Here is a 26246-nt window from a genome sequence, read left to right on the forward strand (position 1 = left end):
ATATTTGCATTCTGGTCATGGAAACTGTCTGCTGCCCCGTGTTGGTTTAGCAGTTCCATCCAATTCTGTCAGGCAAAGGGCTCCTCTGTGCTGCTCCAGGGTGGGGATTGCTCCAGTAATCCGCCAAAATGTCGGAGTAAGACAAGACGTGCATTAAGGAAGGAGCATGTGTCCAGGTCTGTGTGTGGATGTGATTGGATATTGGATATCTACCGCTGCTTTGCTGCATTGCAACAAGGGACGAGATCATCATCCAATCATTCAGCTCAGGCGTGGATTGGATTTTACAGGTGGTGGGGGGGGGCAAATCCTCAAAAGGGCTCTACTTTTTCAGATACCCCTACCCGAGGCAGAAATATATGTCCAGTTCATGAAAAGGATAGTCGTAGCAACATCTCCTACAGCTAAATGCAGTGAAAAAGTGCAGATGAAACCTCTCTGGAGATTCTGTTTCTGCGTAGTCCTAGTGCAGCCTCTCAAGTTCATTTGAATATAGTGCAGGTGGAGTGGAGGGGTCCGATTCAGCAGTCTGAAAAAGCACAGGGGACATGTCCCTCGTCTCCCCCCCCACTGTAAGATATGCTCTCTGACCTATGGACACCACGGGTCTAATTTTATTAATAGGGATATGACATGAAGCGACAGTAACCATTGGGCATCTGGAATGAACCACTTAGCTGTACTTCAGACTGAATCTTTGGTTAACCTGTTTATGTTAGCCTGATGATGTATGTTTGGAAGTGATATTGATGATTGATCACTCCAGATAACCTAGAATTCTTTAAATTGGTCTTTGCACCTCTCTGACACACTTTACATTTACCTTTCTTTTCGCTTATCTTGGCACTCTTTGTATTTGCACTATTTTCTACTTTGCACAGCAGCTGCTGCACAATAATTTCCCTGGGGACGAATAAAGTCTTATATCTTATATCATCCTGAGAGAATGCAGGGTGTGTGTGTGTGGGGGGGGGGCAGCTTGTCCTGCACATGGAGCCCATCATGTCTGGCTACGTCCCTGCACGAGGACGTTTAACAGAGGATTCCCATGAAAGAGCATCAACATCCGTGCCTTTCATTCCCACCGTCTTCATGAAAGTCTGCACACACACACACACACACACACACACACACACACACACACACACACACACACACACACACAGCGTGGCCTCGCGCAGGCTACCGATGCAGCCCACGTGCACGAGCAGTGCGCGCAGACTGGAGCGCGCGTGGAGGCGGTCCGGGGCTGCCTCAGTTTTCTGTAATCGCTTTTCTGCTGCTGCTACCTCCAGTTAAATAGCTAGGACACGGGAGCGAGCAGACGGCCGTGTGAGGATATACTTTTTTCGGTACCGTGGGATTACGACGCGGAATTTGCAGCATCGACGGCCAGCCGCCAGGTAACACCGACACACACATTCACATACGCGAAAAGTAAGTAAATGTCCCGTGAAAAGTGTCGTTTTCCAGTGAAGAAGGAGGGGGAGGAGGAGGAGGAGGAAAAGAGGGGGGAGGTGGATGTGTGGGACGAGCCTCCCTTTGTGCCGAGGCAGGGTCACTGCTCTTCAACGCACAATGTGGACACTCTAGAAACGGCGAGGATCCGCATGTTTCTCCCGCCGCTCCGCCGGCCCTCCGCCGCCCGTCCTCCATCAGCCCCGCCGTCGGGCTGCTCCAGACGAGTCCGGCAGAAACGCCTTCTTCTCTGCGTATTTCCATTGACTTTAAAACACCGAGGCCTCTTCTGCTTTTTCCCTTTTTTTCTTTTTAAATTACTCCTCGGCGGTAACGTAACGCACCCTACTTTCCGCCTCCTCCCCGGCCCTGTAACCTTAATGTTAGCTAGCTCCCAATAATGTTCACGCTCGCGTCTGTAGCTTCGGCTTCACTCGACCCCTATTGTGTTTTCCATCCCCACAAATGTTGACCTAGCCGGTCTGACCACGTAATTAAGTGATGGCTGATAGCACTCAAACATCTTAACTTGTGTCCGTTGTTATTTTTGGAGGGGGTGGGTGGGTGGGGGTGAGGGGGATGGGGGGGTGTAGTGTCTCAGCGTCGACCCCGGCTCTTGAAGCGGGTACATTTTAGCCGCTGATGTCCCCATCATCACCGTGAAACGCCCCCCACGGGAAAGGCGAGCAGTCCGCCACTTCACTCCATCGTTTTGATTAACTTCCCGCCGCTCCGGTAGCTCGTATCGGTCTGCTTTTATGTCCCATTTTCAAGTACAACATTTCTGTTCCGACCGTGTCTTTGTCGCCTGTAGAGGAGGCTTGATTTAATGTTAAGCCAACGCTCGTCCTCACGGGTGGTCTCAAGTGTCCCCTCTGATCTGTCACTGATGAGATGTGCTCCGCTCCTGAGACACAATCAGCACGTAAGGCAATCAAGAGCAATGTTATCCATCTGCGAGGTCACGTCATTGACCCCAGACCACAATATTACCCAGAATTTGCCTAAAGAAAAGAGGAAACATGACACATGGCAGCAGTTTTTTTTTCTTTTTATTATTAATCTAGGCCAGTAAAATCACTCATATAAAGTCTTCCACACAATTAGCCTGTAATATAAACCCCTAGTAGATCATTAGGCGACTGGCTTATTATAATCTTTCAACAAGGGCACTATACAGCTGTAATTCACAGCTCTGTAGGCTTTGACAAATGCATTTTCATTAGCTTTGCACACTCTTTGCAGTGCTCTGGTTTAGCTCTCATCATCGACAACCTCCCATCCTCCCTCAATTTTGTTTTTTGCTGAGATGGCACACGCGAGCAACTTGACATTATATCGTCTTTATTGCCCCCCGGAGTGGAAACTTCCTTCTCCCTGCTCACATTACTTGCCATCCATTATTATTATTATTTTATTTTTTTTTTTTTGTGGTCAGGGCCCACGATGTCCAGCGAAGTGCAGAGACCGGACGACAGCCCCAGCACCAGCGGGGGAAGCTCAGATATCGAACAGAGGGAAACGGTACCACCTGAACAGGAGCGAGAGCAAGCACAGCCCAAAAAGAAGGAGACCAAGATCTCCAGTAAAACCGCTGCTAAACTTTCAACTAGTGCCAAGAGGTAAGTTTTTAAAAAGAAAACAACAAAAAAAGAAAAACCCAGCCTAGATGTGACTCTGGAGATCAGCATTTACACAGGGGTTGTTTGTTAAACTAAAGGCCTCTCCCTTTGTGCCCCACGGGTGTGAAGTTATATAAAAAGACTATAGTCCCACAGGCATTGTCACTTCAAACATCCACGCTATTCAGTGCGACACTAAACCCACAGAAAGGAGGTAACTCATGCGGCTCGGCACTCGAGTGTCATCGCTGTCATTTGAAAGAGATATTCCCATTCCAGCCTGTTTGTTTGAATAGATTTGCCTCGTGCTCCGCAGCGCTCTTGTCTCTCCAACCCCGCCAACACCACCACCAACACTTTACCTCCACCAGTCTAAGCACTTATTCCCAAAAAAAGACAGGCGATGACAGAATTACGCAACCGCATGAGCAAAGGGTTGGCTGAGGCCGCGGAGTCTTTTTATAACAGCGACTGATGTTATGATCATCTCCCTTTTGTATTTCTGTGCCTCACTTAAAAGCAGTCTCCATGAGGGCCTTCAGCGCAACAATAGGGCTGCAGCATGGAGAGCCTTCACTGCTGTCTGAAGTACTGTGTTTATATTAACATGAGTTTAGCTGCAGCGTTTGCACTCAGTTGCCCTTCACAGTCTGAATCATCATTATGCACGATTATGAGCTCTCAAAACTCTCGTGTTGGTCCTCATCTGTAGCGATCTTTTTATTTTTGTTTGTGCATCACAGACAAATGGCTGTAATGAGAAAGATAACAAAACAAAAACCTTCAGTCGTGAACTGAGACCTCAGGCTTTATTTAATACACGGCCCCCTATATGGACAGCAGATGAAGTAATGACACTGTTTACTACCTGCATGGTGATCTTTGGAATATATGACATGTTCTCAGCAGCGATGTCAGTGTTGGACACGGTTGTGAGAAGCTGTAGGTCCACATGGCTGAACATTTACCTCATCACGAGCTCGCAGCGCTGACTTCATGTGCTACAGGATTGTCCGTTCCCTCAGCTTTTGTTCTCTGGAGATTCACCCTCCCAACATTGATTTTTTTTTTTTTTTTTTAAAACAAAATCTTTCTCTTCCAGGATTCAGAAAGAGCTCGCAGAAATAACACTAGACCCACCTCCAAACTGCAGGTAAGAAGATCTTTTTAAAGCATTTCTCTAATGATTCATGAGGCCGTACGTACAGATGCTCAGGCTGTAATGGATGTAGACGGCAGAGATGTGCCTCTTTCAAGGCTTCTTGTCTCTTGAAAAGGAAAGGCCGCGCTGTAGTGCACCCGCTTTTGTCTCTGTTCCTGTAGCGCTGTTGTTTGTGTTTTTTGTTTGAGATGGTAATCTCAGGTGAATGAGAGTGACTGCAACCCATTCTGGCATTGTCGATGCATCATAACACACACTGCAACCTCTGTTGAAAACGCAGCCTTTCAGATCATACTGTTACGGCTGCACTGAAATGGTGGCAAATGCGCAGCAGTGTGACTTTAAAACCCGTTTCCACTCTCGTGTGGTCCCCCCCCCCCCCTCCCTACCTCCCACCCCCCTATATCTGCTGGGGATTTACCACAGACAATGGTTATTGTGTGCTACTGCTGCGGCTCTCAGCCCTTTGAGGAAGAGATACGGTCGCGAGCGAGTGGCAGACCACATGTGCATCAGTGTCTCCTGACATGACAAAAGGCATGCCTTTGGGATGTAGCACAGGAGCCCCATTTTATTAACTTAAATAACACAAAGTGACATTGATTATGGCTCTGTTTATTACAGCTCAATAATTACTCCCTGAATCAGCACTCCACGACAAATTAAAAAAGAAAATGGAAGCTGGTCCTCGTGAGGTTGAGGGCACTTTGTGGGAGATGCTGATGTTTTCTGACCACGTTGGATTGGCCGTATTCATTCACAGGCACCTGCTTAAAATGATTAAGGAAAACTTTGTCAAGCTTTGTATGACTCATCTGGTGATTTGGAATTACTACACCCCAGACAGACTTGTTTATTGCTTTGAATTAATCACCCCTGCTGGGTCTCGTCAGAGCCTCACCATCATTAACGATAAACATTGAGCTAACCTTTTCATTCCAGCTCACAGCCCAGTTTTGTTATTGTACTCGAGGCTAAAAGAGACGTTGTTTTCCTTGAGGACTCTAATCTATTTCTCCCCCCAACCCCCCACCCCCCCCAAAAAAACTAGGTTGGCTCACATGAAGGATTTAGCTGGAGGACATGAGTAAGTCATTTGAAAGTAAAATAATCGCTAGCGGAAATTTCACAGACACCGTCTTAGTGGGGAACTAGTTGCCTGGGAAACAATTAAGCTTCTTCAAGATAATCCTTTTCTGTGTGTGTGTTCCCTTTCTGTACACTCAAAACGATACCAGAATCTAATAATGTGTTTTCTGTGTAGCACCCAAATAGATTAGCCCTCTGTTAACAATGACGGCGGTTCAGATGCATCAAACGCCAAATTTCTCATGCAAACGATCACAGCGCCATTTACATTCTTGCATGACTGAGTGCACACGGTGGAGCCAGTGTCGTCATTTGTATGCCACACGCTCCGCGCTCCCGGCCAGGTTAGCCTGAAAGGTTATTCATTTCATTCCCCACGACAAATGGAGTCACAGACTGTTGGCTCCCCTTCAGCGGGCGGACAGAGAGTTGTGTTAAAGAGATTCACTTCGGTACATTCAACAAACGCGGCGCTGGGGGCCAGTTGATGTATGTCATCTCATCTGTTTCTCTGCTGAGGAGCCCCTCAGACTCCCTCAGCACTTTGTCCTGGTCAGAGAGAATTTGCCGTCCTCATCATGTAGTTAAAATCTGCAGTCTCCTTCCTATCACCTACAGTCTCCTCAGCATCGCCTTCAGGGCGGTGGAGGGGATCACGCTGCATTTCTCTCTGCAAAATGGAGAGCTCGGCTTCCAGTGTTTCAGTGTAGATGTGTGCTAAGAGCCACAATTTAACATTTAATGCCTCGGAAGTATTGAGGATCTAATTTAGTCAAACATCTGTGGCGGGAGAGATTTGATTTGATTTGATTGAGGCCTGTTTGATAAGTCTAATAAAACACTGCGCCTTATCCTCTAGAAATCGTCTAAGGTTACTTGTGTCAGCCCTCAGCTGCATTTCAATATCCCAAACTGTTGTCACAATAACCAGTCTGCAGAATTAATGCTGAAGTTGTTTTTACAAAATCCGTCTCCATACATTGTGAACAAAACTGTAACACTTTTAGTGCTATGTCATTACCTGGAAATCACAAACAAGTATTTAAATCCAAGCTTTATCTCACACTCGGCATTGTGACAGCTCGCTCGTCACCTTGGCAGTTGTCATGCATCAAACGAACAAGAGCACGTTGAAGCCCAAGAGGATTTGACATGGCAATTATTCTCACTGTCATACACTTCAAGTGTATTTTACACGCAGCTTGTGTTTTTACACCTATTGTTGCAAATGAAGCAGCATCTGAAAGGAGTAGTGTTTTCCCCCCTGCAAGTTGCACCAACATTGCAATAATACAGAGAGAATAAAACTTTGATTACACTGAAAGAGAAACATGACAAGCTTGTTGCTGTTACTGAATTTCCTCTGCCAAAAAAGCTCACATTAGTGTTGTTGTCATATAAACACGTTGTGCTGCTTTGAGATGGAGAATAGGGTTGGTGACCCACAAAGGCTGTTTCAGTTTTAATACCAAACATTCTGGTAAATCTTCTGTGGAAAAGCTTTACCTTTAATTTCTGACATAAAGGCTGCAACTAATGTTCTCTTGATAAATCCATTGTTTGGTCTATAAAATGGCAGACAAAAAGCCTGTCACAGTTTGTCTGTCAGCTTGTTATGTCTGACCAACAGTCCAAAGATGTTAAATTGGCGATCATATGAAAATCAGAAAAAGCAGAGAACCCTCAATTTTACAAGCTTGAGCCAATTAATGTTTGGGATTTTGCAAGATAGAATAACATTAAACAAGTATAAGAATAGTTGTAGTTTATTTTTTTCAGCTGTACCTGACTTAAGACGAGCTGGAACTTAAGTCGAATTGGTTAAATTATTATCTGTCCATAGAAACATTGTGGTAGGTCTTACACTGAAAGAATCATTCAGCTTTATCTCACATTCCTGCCTGAATCACATTCCATCGCTCCCACATCCGGCATGTTCCTGTCATAAAAAATATCCCTTTCTGGTGTCAGATTATATTTCCATACCTATCACTTGGTATGCTGCTGTATCACAGGAATTGTAGCTATGTTTGTTATTGCGGTGCTGTGCCTGTTACTGTTCCTTCTGTGTTGATCCACCGCCGACATTTCAAGCAGAAATCCCAACAAAAGACACTTTGACATTGTTAAAATAACAGCTACTGCTGATGTACTTTGCGGTTCTGGACCACTGTGCTGTTTGATGCATTTATCTTCTTCTCACAGATGGCCAAATAGATGCTTTCATTGCAGCTACAATGGAGTGATAGCAGAATAATGTTCAGCTGCCTAAAACATAATAGTAAATGTCAGGTTTTGGTGTCAACCCATCCACATTCAAAGAATCCGCTTTTTAAAGCCGCTATTGTACAGTGATGTTCAGCAATCACTGCACAATAATCCATTGCAGAAGAAGCAGAGATACCAATTTCTCCTCCAGAGGCTGCTCAGATGGATTTAATGCAATGCAGCCGTAACCCGTGGTGCATTTTGAGTAACAGGTTCACCTCCCTCCTCTGTCAGGTTGTCACAAGTCATTATGGGAAATGTAAGAAACCACTAACTGAAGAGGAAGTAGATGAGGTTGAGGGAGAGTTGTAATTTACGAAACTTAATCACAGAAAGCTCTTGTATTGCTTTGAACATTAGAAACTGTGATCACTTTGATAGTGTCTAAATATACAGAATTGGATCTTTATTTAAGCCAACTTGAAATTCTGAGCAAATTTTGAAACAGTGGGGCCTTAGTTACAGACAGAATTAGACAAAAGCAGCTTCTCATTTGCAGCCTGGACAGTGGATGTTTGCCAGCTGACATGACTGTCACTGGCAGATATGACCAGCTGTAGCTAGTTAGCTAATTAAACCAACGTTAGCTCCATGAGCTGGTTGAAAAGGCTGCCAAGCTGACTCTTTTTAAAACCAGACTGGTAAAAAGGGGGCTTAAATGCACTAGTGAAAGACGGACGCTATGGCAAAAGGTGAGCATTCCCACCAGCTGATGATTCATGTAGGAGACATGGAAACAAAGAAACAACAGTGTCTTTGTATTACTTTGTAGATCCGGTTGGTCCATGTATTCTAAGTAAAAGAGGGAAAAATCAAAGATATCTTACATTCTAAGGTAGTAAGATAGTTAGTGGACATGCTAATGCAGGCAGCTTAGCTACTTTTGGTTTTGGAGGACTAAAAACACCACCCTCCAAACTCTTTATATCCAGAGTATCAATCTTACTATAGTCCCTGGTACACTGTTTGAGCATGTGGTGAAAGCCAAAGCTTGACAGATCTGTTTACGGTTGCTATGGCTGGACAGTCACTGTTTGGGGGAGGAGTTTAACATGCTGTCAAGTCTTATTTTGTATTGCTAACGTTGTTTGTTTCTTGATTGGCGCATCAGCTGACTGCCTCAAATGTCATTCCTCCATTAGTACAGCTGTGATATATGGTGGGTCTTTGGAGCAAATAGCCTTTTTTGCTCCCTGAATTTTCCCAGTGTGATGTAATGCCCCCATGATGCCCAAAACAGAGCTGTCACTCCCTGATGACATCATGCAAGCTGCAGGGAACGGCCTTTTCACAAAACACGCACAGCTGGTCACTGCATCACATGCTCACTGGCTTGAAGCCTTCACATGAATATGTATCTCCATCATCATCATCAACTCTCACCAAGAAATGAGGCTCTCCTCATTGTAGATGCTGACCTCTAATTCTTTCCTAGCTGATGGGATCATCTTCACGTCTCTGAAAGCTGCATATTAGTTTTGTGCCATGCCTCGGGGGGATTATGTGCGAGTGACACACCCAGCATCATTTTTCACAGCGTTACCATTAAGCACAGCAGGGAGGGTTATCAATATTCATGAGGGGGGTGGAGGGATACGAACTGGAGGCAAGAAGGGGTGATGAGCTGCAGGAATACCTCCTGGGTATTTGAGCTGATCACGGTATTGTGCATGGCAACCTAAGTGAATTATTGTGGGTAGGGTCATTGCAATGTGTTGTCAACTTGAAGCCTGTAAAACAAGTGAATGCTTTTCACTGACATCTACATTTGACCTTGGATGAATCAGCCCTAATCGATGTCTTGTTCCATAATCACCACCTTTATAAATATTGATGAATTATAGGCGCCCATCTGTGTCAAGCACTGGCATGTTCCTGACCTTTCACGGAAGGTCTTGTTCATTGACTGCAATTTATAAGAACCTTCTGGAAGCCAAGACTTCAGAATCAGAAATGCCCGTATGCTGCTTGTTCACCAGGCAGCATAAATAAAAAGGGGTCTCCTTGGAGATGCTTGTGTTAGACCATATCACACATTTGCATAGGAACAATGCAGGGCTGGGGACTAATAAGGAGGTTTGGGCAAAATCAACCTTCTAATGTGCTTGCAAAGGATAAGGATAATTGACCTCAGTCACATTTGTTCTGTTAAGGTGTCATGTATCTTAATAAATGGAGGCTATGAGAATTTTAAAAGCAACTGAATTTCTAATTAGCAAAGTAAATCACCACTGTGTACATAAATTAGATGTTTAAATACCAGACAATCAAGAGCATTAAAATATTTGACTCTAAAATACTTTCGGTTCTCGTCATGGATTAATCTGTCAGTTTGATTTGAGGCTGAAGCTATTGCTAATTTTCAACCCTTGTCACAAGTTGGGCTTTTACATGTACAGTGTAATTAAAATATACAACTTTCAGTATCATATCATAAATGAAATTGGGTACAGCTCTGGTTCGCTTTTAGCCAGCACTTAATGTTTGTTTTAAACGATTTTATATCTGGAATTAATTTGATTTCACTTGATAGTGGCTTGCAGAGTTGAAATTTAGATCTATTATATGGTATTTTACAGTGGACAGTGGGGGTATGAACCGGAAATTGAACATAAATAAAGTTTACAGTGCAGAATCAAATCTAAAATCTTGAGTTTGGAAGACATTTGGATTTTTTCAGAAGGACGGAAAATTGGACAAAAGTCTGGCCATTTGTGAAGTGTGTAGAACAGCGATTAAGTACAGCGGTAGCATGACAAATCTGACCACTCACCTGTTGAGATGGCACGGTGACGCCTATGCGGTCAGCGAGGAATATGTGAATGCTAGTGCTAGAATAAGCAAGAACACGCAACACAAAGACGCGGTTCTTAAAAACTGCCACAACTGAGCCACAAATCAGCAAGGTCCAAGGTAATCACGTCACGATTCTTATGTGACTATCACAGCTCACCACACCACTCCCGGTTACAAGGGACATGGCCAGTGAGGAGATCATGAGGTACAGAGAACAGATTCCTTTGCCCCTGAGTGACAACAATGGTGGAAAGCAAAGGTGGACTTACCACTGCTGTCGTCTATTGCAAAAAAGTATCTCCGTATACCAGCCGCCAGTGTGGCATCAGAAAGAGTGGTCAGCACTGCAGCAGCTATTGTCGCCACACAACACAGTGAACTGTGTAGTTCACTGTGTTGTGCGGAGACACTATCAGTATCACTAGGCGTCAAACTATTTTAAATGGCTGCATATTTTCTCATATTTTATACATTATTTATATTTATTTATATTATTTATTTATATATTATTTCTGTTTTTTGTGAATCGTGTCTGAGCCCGTGCATCTAGATCTGTATCAGATTGGCACATAAGGGAGAGATGCACACCCCTTGTGGCCAGCCATTATTTTTTAGATTGAAAAGAATCCTTTTGTCTACAAAATTTCAGAGTTCTGAATGAAGTCTTTTAAGTGTCTTGTTTTATCTGACCAACATTTCAAAACCCAAAGATATTTAGTATCAAATAATATAAAAAAAGCAAATCCTGGCAGTGGAAGAGCTTGATCTAGAGTGGTTGACACCTGGATCACAGTTTTTTGACATTTTCTGTAACTGTCTGATTAACCTCACAGAAAAACAAAACAAAATCAAGTTTTCTAACTTGCACCACCAGAAATGAACATTTCAAAGAGGGAAAATCAAACAGAAATTCTGGTTGATGGCCAAAGTAACAGCAAATATTCAGTGACTGAACTTAGCAAGTTACAGTCAAGTAGGTTTGAGATTCAATTCTTACAGCCTTTCTCTGCTTCTATAAAATTTAGCACTGAATGAGTGAAAGACAGGTCGAGAGTCGAGGGGAAACACTACCACTTCTTCTGAAGGGCCCTTAGTTTGCAGCAATTGAAAAGACATTAGATCTTAGTTCGTCAAAGTGTTATTTATGGTAACATTTACAGTAAATGTATTATATCTAAGTAACAAAAGTGTCCTCAAAAAATAATCATATGATGAGAATCATATAGGAGAAATATGCCACCTGGAAGAAAACAGCCTTACCTAAAGATAAACAAATGCGTCAGGGCTGGTACATGAGCAGAAGGATGTTAGCATACAGATGGACAGTGCCAGACTGGGTTCTGCTGATTTGTTATGGCACCCATTCTCCTTGTGCACCTATGAAACATCTGCGGAAAATCATTTTCTTTCCGAGCAACCCAATCAGCCCTCATCATTTACCTCCTCACACAACATGTTTGAGCAGAAAAGAAATAAACTCTGACACCAGCCTGAGTTTAATTTATCCTTAATGTTTTCCGCTGCGGCACTTGTTTGACAGTGAACACGGCCTGCCTTGATTCATGTGTGTCGTTGTATTCTCAATGTCCTCATTTGTGAGGTAGTTTTCTGGCAAACATTCGTCCAGAATGTTATTAATGGGTTTGTGGGGAAGCCGAGCATGAAGCACGGCATGTGGACCTTTTGCGGTGGAGTGTTGCCATTACACCGCCGCTCTCACAGAAGCAGTTCAGGCCGCCGAGAACGACTGTAATCTGAAGCTGACACCAAAGCAAACAGAGGAATCTTTTGGCAAGCGAACAAATACGGTAACTCACAAATAAACAGTTGCTCTAAGATCCCATTACCCCTGTGACTGGGATCTCAAAACCTAATAGATTTCCCCTGAAGTCACAAAGCATAGCTCCTGCCAAAAAGATTTTAAGCGTTTTAATGGCATATTTGCGGTCTGGGGGAAGAAATGTTAACGCTCTTAACATTCTGTTGTAAGTGGTGAAATGAATAATAACCCATGAATGACATCTCAAAGGAATGCCTTTTTCTCTGTACTGATTTGTTTAACCCGCCACTTTAGAATCCTGTTACATTTCTCTACCTGCAAACCTGCGGGCTAATATGGTGTCAAGGGAATAGATCAAGGGAGTATCAGACTCCACAGCAGATCTGGCAGCTCAGCTTGTCCTGATCACTGACCTTTTGGTAATAAGTCCGTTGCCTCGGCCACAGGGCTAAATGGCTGCCCAGAGTGCTTTTGTGGAGGGAGGAGGGAGGCCGAAGAGACGGTCCCTAATTATGACTGAATAGACTTTTGGTGCAGGGCTGTGAAATTAAGAATATTAACATCGCACTCTTGACTAATTTAGTTCATAAATTGCAAGAGGCTGCAATTTTGTCTTGGAGGCAAATCTGTGTTTTAGGCAGTTTCCGTTCCTGGAGCTGCGTTCCTGTGAATCCCTGGCCAGCTAACCGATCTGCATGTCAGCACAAATTCTAACTTGTTTTATTCAAGCAAAGCAAATGTTTATAATTACCCCTCGACAAGACACTTACACATATTTTACTTACTTTATTTTACTTGCGTTCTTGCAGACATTGTGCCCTTCAAATGGTTTTGTTTTCTGCCAAATTGTGTAACTTTGGTTTCAGGTCACGAGGTCCTCAGTTATGGAACTGTTTTTTTTTATTCTTTTCTTACTACTAGTTGTTTTGTCATCCTTCACCCTTGGTACACAGCAGTGCTTTATTGGCTAAGTGATATTTTTATGACTCATGATGTGGTGCAGTTTCCTAGATGCAAAGCCTGTGTATTATGGTAATGATATATTCTCTGCATTATTCATTTTTAGCCACAGGCAAACATTTGCACTGCATCAGACACTGGGTGCATGTAGCAGCTCAAATGCGGAGAAGAAAAATGCTTACCGCGCCGAAATCTCTGTTTTACCTCAGAAGTATCTCGCTGAATAAAAAAGGAAGGTTGAGGATAATAAAGAGATCGCCTGCTTTATTTACAGCTTTGTTAACGTGACCCTAGTGAGGACAAACACCCTGAGTGAGAGGCCAGTTCTTGAAACCTCTCTTTTGGAGTATTCTTCCTCAGTTCAATACTGACTGCTGCTTAGACTGATTCAGCCCAGCATGCCAGGTTGCCCTCCTGTGGGAATAAAATTGTGTTATTCCCTTCGACTTGGAAAACGTGCAACCACCTACTCAACCATTTCCCTTGTAGCTGGATAAACCGTCCGCTCAGTAATTGCAGTATTCATTGTGCAGATGAACAATAAAAGGCTTGATTAAAAAAACAAACCATGTCATTTGAAACAATAAAGACAAGAGAACAGAGGAAGGAGGTGTCACCTCAGCTGTTGAGCTGCACAGTAATTGGTCTTGGGCTTCTTTCACGGTCGGGGGAAAAGAAGATTGCTTCATTAAAGTTCCTCTTCTGATAACCACAGCAGCCACACTGATAGAAAAAGAAGATCTTAACTGAATGACAGTGCCATTAGGAAAAAAAGTGCCTCTGGGGAATGAACTGGAATGGCAGATAATGCAGATAATGGCTTTATTTGTGCATGGTGGTATTCACTAGCTCCAAAACACACTGATTCACATTCAATTACTGGTTTACTTTCCTGTTTTATTTATCAGCCCCTTGGTGCTGTTCTTGGCTCAGACAGCTATTTACCTGCTGCCATAAACAGCTCGCTGTGACAGGCTGCTTCAGGAACACACCGCTTTCATGCCGGGTGCTATCACTGTGTTTAGTGTTGTCACCGTGTACTGGAACATGTTTGATTACGACTGCGTGATTTGTTTTCTGACCTTTTTTATGATGTTAGGTTGAAGTGACATTAAAGCTATTTGATCCTTCAAATGTAACATATTCATAACATCACACGCTCACCCCCCTTTAGAATTGAAATGTGGCCGTAAAAACTGTGCAGTCTCTCCTTTCACTGAGCTGTGGTCAGCTGAGATCCATGCTGGTTACAATGGATTCCTCCAAGGAGCAGTTTTATGATGCCAAACAGAATCTCTAAATACTTTTTATACCAGTCCTGCAGCGCTTTGCCACCGTCTATTCATACACTCGGTGCGTTTCAAACATTTGAAAATCCGACTAAGTACTCTGCTTTCCACTAGGTGCATCTGTCACACGCTCTCTGTGGAAATTGAGTTTGTATGATTCTCCTGTTTGTGAAATCAATATCATTATCAGCTGCAAAAGGTGGAAAAAACATTTCTCTGAAAGGATGTGAATATTTCTTTGCAGTTTCTTGAGAGAAGCAGCTGAAAAGCATCATTTTACGGCATTTTTACTTTGTAGTTGCCAATAAGGCCAGGAATTTCACAGACTACCCAACACCACCACAACATGCCTTTGAGTTACATGATACATTTGAATGTAACTGGACAATGAGGGGGGAAAAAAGAACATCCCCTGCATAGTCTTCAATTGATGAAGCCTACTGTGAATTGACTGCTGCCAGTGCATGCAGTTTGGCATTAACACAGCAGGTTACCAGAGAGGCACAGCTAGTCTTTGAAGCCTCACCAGAGCTCTGTGACAGTGGACAGGCAGCTGTATATTGTTTGTCTAAATGACAGTTTGTGTTCGACTGTATTGCTACCACACACAGTCATTTTAGATGCTCAAGACTGCCCCTGCGGCTTCCCTGCATCTGTGGTTTCGACTCTTACAGTCTTTGATAGTGGTTGCTTGTAGTTTCGTCTTTGATGTAAGAACTTGAGTTGATTCTGGTTTGTCATTGCAGTGTGCTGTGGAGTGTTGGCCAAATGTCCAAAGTGAAATCAATTTGGTGCATTTTATCACAATCACTATTTTTTCTCTCCCTGTAAATATGATCACACCCTTATGAATTCACCTGTGATTGGCACAGGCCTATCTCATGACTACATCTCTTTCATCAACTTAACCTGAGCCCTGATGTCTGTGGGAATTGGCTCTGGGTGAGGAGATAGGCTAGCGATTAGCCCGGCTCTCATGCCGCAAGATAAAGGTTATCTTTTGGCATTGGCACTGATCTTCAGATTACCCTGGCTATGGAATAAGGAAATGTGGATGATTAAATGGGCAAAAGACACCCGAGTCTCACATACTGCACTGTATCATGGGAAGGAAAGGTCATTCAATATATATGGAAATTATTACTGCTGTCTGTGATTATGGGGTGCAGCTTGGATCGTTTTCAGGAACTGAGAATGAAAGGTAAAAAGTAGGCCTGTGGTTAAGCGTTCCTTTATATTCTACGAAGAAACAGTTTTCTTCTTCCTCCTACTGGGAGAACGGTGTACGTGCAGCCTCTGGGTTTCAGATTGTCCAATCATTCTCAGTCTTGTGTGCCGTGATGAGTCCTGGTTGAGGTGAACTGAACTGAACTGAACAAGGTCAACGCAAGGATGCAATGACACGCTCACTCACAGGTGCCACAAATGCCACTTTATGCCTGAATTATTCTCACAATACAAGCTGGTGTTGGCATTAAGTGAAGAATCTCAACAGTTGTTTCTATTAGCCATAATTGTAAAATTTCCCCCGTCGTGGGACTAATAAAGGAATATCGTATCGTATTAATCATAATGACAAAGAGGTGAACCGTAAGGGGGGAAAAAGGACAAACCTCACAGAAAGAGAGCAGTGTGAATCTGTGGTTGAACACTATTTTAGGAGCTGTTGAGGAGGAAGCAGCCCAGCTGTCAAAGTGGGTTCCCTACATGAGTGTAATCTCGGAGGACAGGGCAGTGGCAAGATTCTCACGGACACCCGCACCCTAATGTATCCCAGACCCTTGAAACAAATGACCCAAATACTCAATGAATCAAGGCATTAGGCTGACAGTGCGCCGCAGATGTAGTGTTACTTACACAGACGTTATTATTAGTGCAGCCCGCAACAAAGCCCATAAGCAGCCCTGCTACACCAGTTAACGTCTGTGTAATTTATTTGTGCTGAGCAGATCTGTCTGCTTGAAGAGACGATTGTTTTTCCGGAGAGAGAGAAAAAAAGACAGGAGTGACCCGTGATATTTCTCTGACTGTCACTCTCAGTTTCAGGGCTTGGTGTGACATTATTGTGGGCTTGTTCTTCTTAACGCCTTCAGTGACTTCACGTTGCTTCAAACATGCTGATTTGTCAAAGCATCGATGAGCGCTTTGCAGCCGCGAGTTACAACACAGAACCCTGACGTGTGAAGATCTGAGTCCATCGGTTTAAAGTTGCGCTCGCAGAATTGCAGAATATACAATGCCTTGTTTACCCAGTGATTACTGTGAATGTGTGATGTCAGTTGCAGAACACAATATTCTGCATAGCTATCATTAACCAGGGTGAACCAGGATCGACAGCCATTTAACCCCTAAGATTAAAGGGAAATTTCGCCATGTTTTATGTGGATGTCTAATCAGTGTTGATGGTAAATGTAGTAAATTGAATCAGTAAATACCTCTGTCTGTGCCATATTGACTGACAAAGTCAACAGTACCTACATGCACCATTGTGTTCAAGCTTCTGACACCCAATCCCCAAACCTTTCCAAAACCCACTCAGCTCGTGGATGTGGGCATTTCAAATGTGGTTCTGAATCCAAGAAAATTAGAAAGGCATCTCAAATGCTTCATCCTTTCAACAGAAAACCACAAAGCACAACAGCCCATAGTTCTTCCCTTCCCCAACTAAGCTGTGTTACAGCGATGTAGTTGGTCATGTAAATGATTACACTGGTGCCATAACAATTTTTGCAGCTGTGCCCCAGAAACACAGCAAACATCTGCAACAACTGCAGACGTTTTTTACACGCCATATTCCTAATTCAGATCAACAAGGATATGGGTGAAAATCGGTGAGATGGTCCTTTAAGCATGCATTAATTAAAGCATGGACAGTGAGAGCTAATGCAAACACTCAATGATGCTACGAATGTGCAGTGACGTGACTCATTGGCCAACTGAGAGACTGTCAGATCCTGAAAGAGCTGGCCCTCAACCAGCTGCAACAAAGCACCACAGGAACGCCCGAGCCGGTGGGGGGAGGAGGTCTCCAGGCAACAGCCAGCGGTGGCATGCTCATTCAGCTATTGACTTAGCCTTTATCCACAGCCCTTGTGTGGTTGTCAGATCCCCTACAGCAACCTCGTTGCTGAACGAGGACCTCTGCCATGCCCGCTCATCTCTATCTCTCCATCATGTCTAACTTATTATAACAGCTACAAACTCATCAGTCTCAAAGGAAGTGAGCATCTGCTTCTATTGGCGATGTTTTGAAATGGAATCCGCCGTCTCTTTCACCGTATGGTGTCACGGAAGCTTTCGAATAGTGTAGGGCTATTGGAAGTGCCACCCTGAGGTGTGTGTAGTGCAGAAATGTAAGGACACGTTTCACAGAGGACAGATTGCCTCTAGCAAGGAAAATAAGCTGTGTTTGTGTTCTCCAGGAAATATAGAAAGTAATATTTGGAGAGTTGGATAGTGGTCACAACAAGCTTTATCAACATTTCTATCAATGTATAAATCAGTCTGTCAGGTTCACACTGCCTAATTACAAGCTAAACAGACTTGGTATCACAAGTCACATAGACTCACAATCACACAGCCGCCTCTGGTTATGTGCCTCCACTGAACTAGTTTATACAACATGTCATCCAACCTCGTCTGAAGTGTTTACAGTCGTTCTGAGCGGCCACGCTCAAAGAGAGGGGCGTGACAAAGCTCTTATTCAAATATGTGGATAAGAGCGTAAACTTGTTACCAATCTTTCCCTGAAGGCGTTCATGGTGTTGCACTTGTTTGCAAATACAAAATATGCCAGAAGTAATTTTTTGTTTAATTTTGTCTCACCTCTGTACAATCATTACCTGCCCTGCAGTGGGCGGTCACGTCAGATTAAAGCACACATTAAGACCGTCTGCTTGTAGTGGCCACTCAAAGCGATTTCATGAAAAGTCGTTACATTTATAGCACTTTGATGGGCACCAGATCTCAAGAGATCTACGGAGGGACAATGAATACTGAAGAAACAACTGGACAGATTAATCGGATAGTCAAAGAACTCCTTTAAACAGGTCTTAAATCACAGCTTTTCGAGTAAGTCTTTTATTTAAGAGTTTTGGCAACCTGACATCTTAAAACTCATCCAATTCCAGCCAAAGCATGATGGAAATATTGAATTCCTCTGCTCTCATTTAACTTCTGTTATAACAACAGGCGAATGAGCACCAGTTCGTACTGCGGTTTGCCCTCACTTCATATTGTTATGACAGGCTTTCCAAGCACTAGTAACTGCTGGCTATCAGATGTCATCATCTGTCTGTGTGCGCCTATAAATCCCTGTATTTTGAAGTCATTTCCTGCAGTTGGATCAGATATTGCTCTCCGTCCGACCAAAATGCAACACTGCTCGTTTAGAGGAGAAACAAAAAACTGCAATTTCAGGTTATGTGGTACCATTTGGTATTAAAGGGGCGGCATTGCAAAACAAATCAAACCAATAATGTTAATACTAGAAAAGGGAGCCTCCCTGACATGTTTAATGTGAACATGTTCTTTAGCACCTTGTTTGGCAGCTGTGTGCTTTATACAGCAGGGGCAAGTTATCAATTACCGCAGTAGCCACTGTGTTCTCGCCTTATCTGACAACGATGTCCAGCATTGTACCTCTGCAGAATTTACTTTGATTATTTCATTTTCTTTTATTTCAAGATTTTCTTTGTTCCTGAATCAACACAAGTCCATATTGTCAGAGTCCTTATTGTCAGTGTATTTTGAAGTAATTCCCCAGAGAAGTAATCATAATTAGCTAATTAAAGAAGACTTAAATGAGGGGCAGAGTGAAAGAGTGGCGAAGTAGATTAGTGGAAATTTGCATGTGTTGACACTGAAGGAGGAAGGAAATGTCTAATGTCTAATTTCTATTTATGGAGAATGATCTATTTTCAAGGGCATGCTTAGAGCCAGATGCTGCTTTTAGCAGTTTGCTGTGTGAGGTTATTACACAGTCACGTTAAGGAAATCTCCAACTGAGAATAAAAGTGAGCAGTAATACAGCTCTTCAGCAGCCTTGAGTGAAGGCGAGCCCTGTGTGTCGGCCAGCGCGCATACACACATTTGTAAGCACATCTGCCAGCAGCGAAGGGTTGGCGCTAAACACCATCTCTGGTAATTACATGAAATCGGAGGGATTGTTCATTGTCCCGGTCTTTGTGATCTGGACATTGTCCCGGCCTCTTCCTGGCTTTGTGCCAGCTCAGGGTCTTACGACAGACCAGAGTGGGGGAGGGGTGTTTAATATGGAAATGGCATTAATTACTAGGCCTATACAACAGATGTGACCTTCAGCTTCCACTCAGCATAAATACTCATCTCATGAAAACTGGCTGGAAGATGAAATCTTTTTGCACTGGTTGGTATATAAATACCTTTTTATACCGTACTGTAAAGACTTTCTTTCAACCTTTGGTTTTCCTGAACACTCACCCACGTGCTCAAACTGGTTCACCTGTGTGCGCTCGCACGTGTGTGTGTGTTTGTGTGTGTGTGTGTGTGTGTGGTCGCTCAACTCCCAATAGCACGTAATCTAATCTTCTAATCAAAATTTTGCAAGATAATCTAAATCCTTCTAAAATAGCCTTGAACTAAACACGGCTCCACATTCTCCAAATCTCCATCATTAACTCATCAGAAGCTCGCGTTTACTGCCTGAGCTGCTGTTTCTCCGAAATCTCTGTCAGCCCGCCGGCAGTCTGAACACCAGGCTGTCGATTCCAATGCGCCGCACTGATTAACATATTAACACATCTTTTGTTTCAATTCTTCAGCGCCGGCCCCAAAGGAGACAACATCTACGAGTGGAGGTCGACCATCCTGGGACCCCCCGGCTCCGTGTACGAGGGGGGCGTCTTCTTCCTGGACATCGCCTTCACGCCGGACTACCCCTTCAAACCCCCCAAGGTCAGCAGCCAGTGAACGTAACTGTTAAAATATTTGGATGTTTGAATAGCTAAAGTATCAACTTCCTGCACAGGGTTTGGAAAGTCTGGAAAAGTGTAGAGGATATGCAGTAAGTCAAGTAATGATCTGGAAAAGTTCTAGAAAAGCCAAGTGTTGAATGCAGATAGGCCTGTAGTGGTGCATGCACTGTATGACCACACACCATCTTCCCATCTTCTGCCTTTTTTGCAGGTCTCCTTTTAGCTCCTGAGGGAAACATATGGCTCTTTTAGCTGCTAAATGCTCCACCGTCCAGGGACCTGAGTTGATTCCTTTCGTTAGTTTGTTTCCAGGTTCACATATTGTTGACAAATGTAAATTTAGTTCCAAACATCACTCCACTCATCCTCCCAGCACTCACAAAGCCTTGATGCCAAAGCTCTACTGCTGTTCTTCAAAAAGCACCTTTTTCTTAATGAATTTCTGCTCCTAATCTAGTGGTCACAGTAAAAACTGTAGAAAAAAACAGCACTGTTGTATCTGTTCCGTGTTTCATTGTGGTTACTAAGTAACAGTTACAGATATGTGTTTTAGCAACACTTGGGTGTCTGGCACAGATTTCATGTACTGAACGCTGAAAGGTGGTGATGATTGTGTGGTTACCCCGACAGTGATGACCTACTTTTTCTTTTTTTTTTTTTTTTACTTTATCCGTCAAAGTCAGTATGTGGTTGTTGTGGGGTTGACGGGGAGTGATGAGGAAATGGCAGTAAAGATGGTTCGAGGTTCCCACAAAATAGCTTCCATTAGCCAGTAAAGTTGTTTAATTATTATTCAGCTCTTATGCAGAATCATAGTGTTTCATGGCAGCCTGGTAGCTAATATTCCATGACCCTTATTAGTCCACGGCCCAGGCAGCAGGAAGCTCAGCTGCACAAGATAAGCAGCAGAAAATGGATGGATAGATAGATTCATACAGTGTGACTTTTATACATGTTGGAGAGGGAGTAATGTGAGAAAAATGAAGTGCCAGTTCAAAGAGACGATGATAATAAGCCAGTATGTCACACATGGAGGCTGCTCAGAATCAGTGCTGCAGCTTTTTGATGCTGTTTCTCTACAGCTTTGTTTGCACTTTTCTTCTTTTTTTAAAGAAGACTCATCATGTTTGGAGCTCTAAATCTGGGTCGTGCCAAATCCTGACCTGTTCAGTGCTCAGCGTCTGAAGAAGTGCTTCTCTTGTTTTATGTGCTGTTGTCTGCGGAGTACTTTAAGGATGTTGAGTGGATGTAATTATGGAACATGCACACCGTCAGGGCCAATCTCCTTTTAGTCTGCAGCGCACCCCATTACCCTTTCACTTGGCCTTCATTTTCTCTCCTCTCTCTGTTACGCACACCCGTCCCCATGCCCGCTCGCCCTCTTCTCTCCCTCCTTCTCCGTCTTTGTGCTGCGTAACCACCAGCTCTGTGTTTGACAGCAGACTCTAACAAATCCACAGGCTCCGGCCCAGCTTTCTGTTGCCAGAGGGACTTGAGTGTTTCCACCCCCTCCAATACCTCCTACCCCTCTGACACACTGTGATCTGCAGCCAAAGCCCCCTGCACACACACACACACACACCAAACCCTTCGGCCTTAGCTGCCATACACCTCCCTCACTATAGAAACGCTCCAGTGAAGCTCAGTTGCTGAATGCACCCAGACCTCAGGCTTTCAGATTTTGGATCTAGAACCCGACTCGTTCTTTAAATCTCTAGAAGAGAAACAAGAGCTGACAAGTTTGCCAGGTGGACGCGTTTCTGTCTGTGAGCTGAGGCCAGGAGAGGAGCACTGTGTCTGCAGAGGCAGAGGGTGAGGAGGGCTTGGTTATTTATAACGTCCTTCCCTGTGTGATTTTTGGGAATGCCAAGGCTCATTAGAGGTTTCCTCTGGAGGGTCAGGAGGGCCAGATGTTGGTGATTGGTCCCGACACTTGACACCGCTGTTTGGCCCTTCTCCTGAAAACAGATGTGAAGCTCAAATCCACGCCGAGACCCACTGAACAAACGGGAGTAGGCAGGTTGTTTTGTTGTTGACGCGTTTGAGATGAGCACAATTTCAGCAAAAGTCAGCGTAACATTAGTTCACGTGTTTCGTTCTGTTTTCTGTGAAAAGCAAATGAAATGATTTTTAACATTGGTGCTGGAGTCCAATATTCAAATGGACAACAAAACAGTTTGTGATGCTTGTGATTTTACACCATGCTGCCCTCTGTTGGTCAGTGTCAAGTAGGAAAACATCATGAGACTTGTTACATGAGGTGTTACACTGGCAAGATGGAGTAAAAGCTGTTTTCAAGAAACTAAAAACCCAAATTCTATGTTATGCAGGGTTTGCACGGGTGCTGTAAAACCTTGAAAGGTGCTTGAATTTTAATAAGTTGTTTTCAGGGTTTGAAAAGCACCTGAATTTTTGATCAAGTGCTTTTCAAAGTTTTAAATATAAATCACTATCTGATGGAATAGTTTGGTTTTAAAGTAAAAACTAAATTGCTGTAATGTTGGAAGAGGCACCTGGATGATTTCAGACAGACGGACTGGAAGGAGCTGCTTTATATTTAGCTGGAGCTCTGTGTGTCTTCGCTGGAGAATCTGTGTTAGAACACGGGAAACTGACTGTGGCAAATGTTTAATTTCATCACTTTAAGCCCGAGTGAATGTTACTGTGTGGTAATGCAATGTAACACGTGTATCACTGCAGTGCACTGAAACAATCAAACAGTGGTCTGTTATTGAAAGTCGGTAAAGCATTTATTGCTGGCTGATGACATCACAGGCCACATTCTTGAAACCAGCCAAAGTTCAAGCAACTTGAACTTTGACTGCAGCAATTTCATGGTCATTTTGAGTAAACCGTGACATCAAAGGTAGTGTTTCCTTTGATGGCGGGGATGTTCAGCAGCAGCTTTGACTAACACAAAGAGATTTTCCCCATTATTTCATATCCTACTTAAAGGAATAGTTCATCATTTAGGCAAAACACTTATTCCCTTTTTTTCCACTACCACCCCTGTGTTTGTCCTTAAAAATATTAAGCTACAGCCAGACAGTGGTTAACTTAGCTCAACATTAAGACTCCTACCAGCATCTCTAAAGCGCCCTAATTCAACACGTGGTATCTTGTTCCTTTAATCCCTCCAAACCATGAAGTGTAAAAAATGTTTTCATACTGATGACAGAGGTAACGATCCTCTGAGCCAACTTTGGGTAAGAAAAGGGAGTAAGCATCATTCCAATCTGGATTTTTCGTTTCACGCACTTCCTATTTTGTTGACGTCTCTTCACACCAACAGTGTCACCGTTTGCAAAGTCCTGTTTGCTAAACTGGAGTAATTGTGTGTCCGCAGGTAACGTTTCGTACGAGGATCTATCACTGCAACATCAACAGCCAGGGGGTGATCTGTCTGGACATCCTGAAGGACAACTGGAGCCCCGCCCTCACCATCTCCAAGGTGCTGCTGTCCATCTGCTCCCTGCTCACAGACTGTAACCCAGGTAAGATCCACATCTGAAAGCATGGCCATGTGACGTTTGCTCAGTGGTATTCATCCTGAGACTTGTGTGAGGTAAGTAGGTGCTGGAGTAGCATGAAGTGCCCTCTTTATCCACCTCAGGGTCTGAGAGTAGTTGTTCTCTCTCCACTTTCAATGCAATGTTTGTTTTTTACTCAAGGCTAAATTTCAAGTTGACACTTTCAAAATGATGTTTGCAGGCTATTAACAGTGTGTTAAGTAAGCCATGACCAATTCCAACCCTCATTGTTCACCGAGGCCATCTAACCGACACATCTTTGGCACAGTCGGTGGCCTGAAGTTGTAAATAATGAAACCTCATTTTCACAGCAGAAAGGAGCGAGTGAGCTGCTTAGAGAGGCTGTGTACAATGAGGGTTTAATGAAAAACTAGTATCCTCCTGTAAGATACCATAAAAACCACAAGAGCGATGATGTCTACAACTCTTACAGCACTGTCTTCCATCATAAAGCGGTTGAAAGTGTGAATAGGTGGCAGGGGAATGGGTCCAGGCTGGAAAAAGAGTGGAGAAAAGCAAGAAAACTCAGGATCCAGTGAAGGAATAATTGGGTCCGTGGTCCACCTTTTGAAGGTGTTAGATGGCCATTCTGCGCTGTCTTCCATCTAGCAATTTTGAGTTCATGCAATAAATGTGAGCACGACGGGGGCCGACCAGGTATAGGGACTTAACTCGTAGCGAAGTCTCCTGAAGGTACATGTGCATTTATATCAACTGTGGTTAATGTCATGTTCAGGGCAACATTCATGCTCTTTGCAAGGAAAGACTTGCTTGCTGCTTGTAGTTTTTGCTGAGCTTGCTTCAGCCAGCTGAGCCGTCCCCCCTCCAGACGTGGTCTGGCTGATCTGGTTCCATTGTGATCATTCACCCATATCACATTTATAATAAGTTTAAATAGGGCCTCCAAGGCACAGTCACTTTTACATACGCAGTACATGCAGTAAAAAAAAAAAGATAGACCAGGCCTCTTAATTTCAGTTTTCAAAGATCTGATTTGCACTACAATAATGTGATGGTGGAGGAGGGGCTGTCATCTCCAAATTATCCTCGCTAAAAGAATTGGATGTGTGTCCATAAGTGCTTGTTGGCATGTTCCAATAGGCCCCGTAGGAATTAGATCCTTGTTGTGATGTAAGTCATTGTTCCTCACACACACATGTACCGAACAGGCCTCACAGGAAAACTGTTGCTTCTCAGATGGTTTGTGACTCCTGCCCTGCCGAGGCGAGAGCGATTCCACTCACTGATCTCCATCTTCTCTCTCTGTCTTTGCACCTTTCAGCCGACCCTCTGGTGGGAAGCATCGCCACACAGTACCTGACCAACAGAACAGAGCATGACAGAATAGCCAAACAATGGACGAAGAGATACGCCACATAGACTCCCCGCCGCAGACCACCCCCTCTGTTACCTCCCTCCCCCGCCACTGTACCTCTCTCTACCTCTCGCTCTCACCCTTAGTCTGTCAAAGCACACTCACTAAGTGCAACGGTATACCTGCCCCCCTCCTATCACCCTCCTCCTCTTCCTCTTCCACAACATTTTATCTACCTTTTCTGTGTAAAAAAAACCAACAAAAAACAAAAAAACTAAAATCAAACAAGACAAAAAAAATGTCCTTTGTTCCTTGTTGACTTGAAAGCTTCTTTTTTATACAAAGAGTAGATTGGGATTTTTATTTTCCAATATCTGAATGTTGGAAGTATTGTATTGGAGAAAAAACAGAATACTATAATGATCATACGCATTGTCCTCCTGCTATACAGTATGTACTCTCATTTTCTTAGTGGCACCTGGAACAAACATGCAGATATATGCTTTTACTTTGTTTTCCTTGTTTTTTTGGTTATTTTTTGTATTTGTCATCAATATGTTATCTGCATGGAACGGGAAGGTTTGCGTCAATGGATCCTTCATGCTTTTTAACTTCCTCTGATTTTGTTTGTACTGTATGTATTTTTTCAAAGGCTTTTGAGGCAGACCACAAAAGTATAGGTCTGCCTGTGAAAGAGGCAGGACTTGTATATTTACTGGCTACCCGCCACCTCTGCAATTGCAGAGTGGTTTGTTGTGCACTTGTATTACTGAAGCACCCAATAAAACACACTGTGGTTGGCTTGTGAGAAAACGCTCGGCTCCGTCTGGGTTTTGTGTTTCCACTCTACATCTGCAAATGTCTGCATCAGCCCGGCTCTCATCTCGGGACACACACCTGATTATAAAACTATGATTATAAAAAAATAAAGTTCTTATCAGATATGTGCTTTAGTTGGGCGCAGCTCATTATGACTCCCGACATCTCGTAACTTTTATTACCTCTATCGAGCCGGTGTGATGA

The 26246-nt window shown here is 43.6% G+C and overlaps 1 protein-coding gene across 1 annotated transcript; it reads left to right on the plus strand.

The window, feature by feature from the left end:
• Positions 1–1271: 1271 nt before the first annotated feature.
• On the plus strand, positions 1272–26036 carry ube2e2 (ubiquitin-conjugating enzyme E2E 2). Its single transcript, XM_070835447.1, has 6 exons — positions 1272–1403; positions 2897–3080; positions 4183–4233; positions 20226–20358; positions 23725–23872; positions 25191–26036. Exons 2-6 carry the CDS (start codon positions 2905–2907, stop codon positions 25286–25288), a joined length of 606 nt encoding a protein of 201 aa, XP_070691548.1. The 5' UTR covers positions 1272–1403; positions 2897–2904; the 3' UTR covers positions 25289–26036.
• The last annotated feature ends 210 nt before the right edge of the window (positions 26037–26246 follow it).

Source organism: Pempheris klunzingeri, chromosome 8 (genome assembly GCF_042242105.1).
Source record: "Pempheris klunzingeri isolate RE-2024b chromosome 8, fPemKlu1.hap1, whole genome shotgun sequence".
Classification (NCBI taxonomy): Eukaryota; Metazoa; Chordata; class Actinopteri; order Acropomatiformes; family Pempheridae; genus Pempheris; species Pempheris klunzingeri.

Excerpts from the sequence above, each read along its gene's own strand:
- ube2e2 (XM_070835447.1), top strand. The coding sequence starts at position 2,905 with ATGTCCAGCGAAGTGCAGAGACCGGACGACAGCCCCAGCACCAGCGGG. Across the intron at positions 3,081-4,182 it reads CTTTCAACTAGTGCCAAGAG|GATTCAGAAAGAGCTCGCAG; the intron begins GTAAGTTTTTAA and ends TTTCTCTTCCAG. Across the intron at positions 20,359-23,724 it reads ACCCCTTCAAACCCCCCAAG|GTAACGTTTCGTACGAGGAT; the intron begins GTCAGCAGCCAG and ends GTGTGTCCGCAG.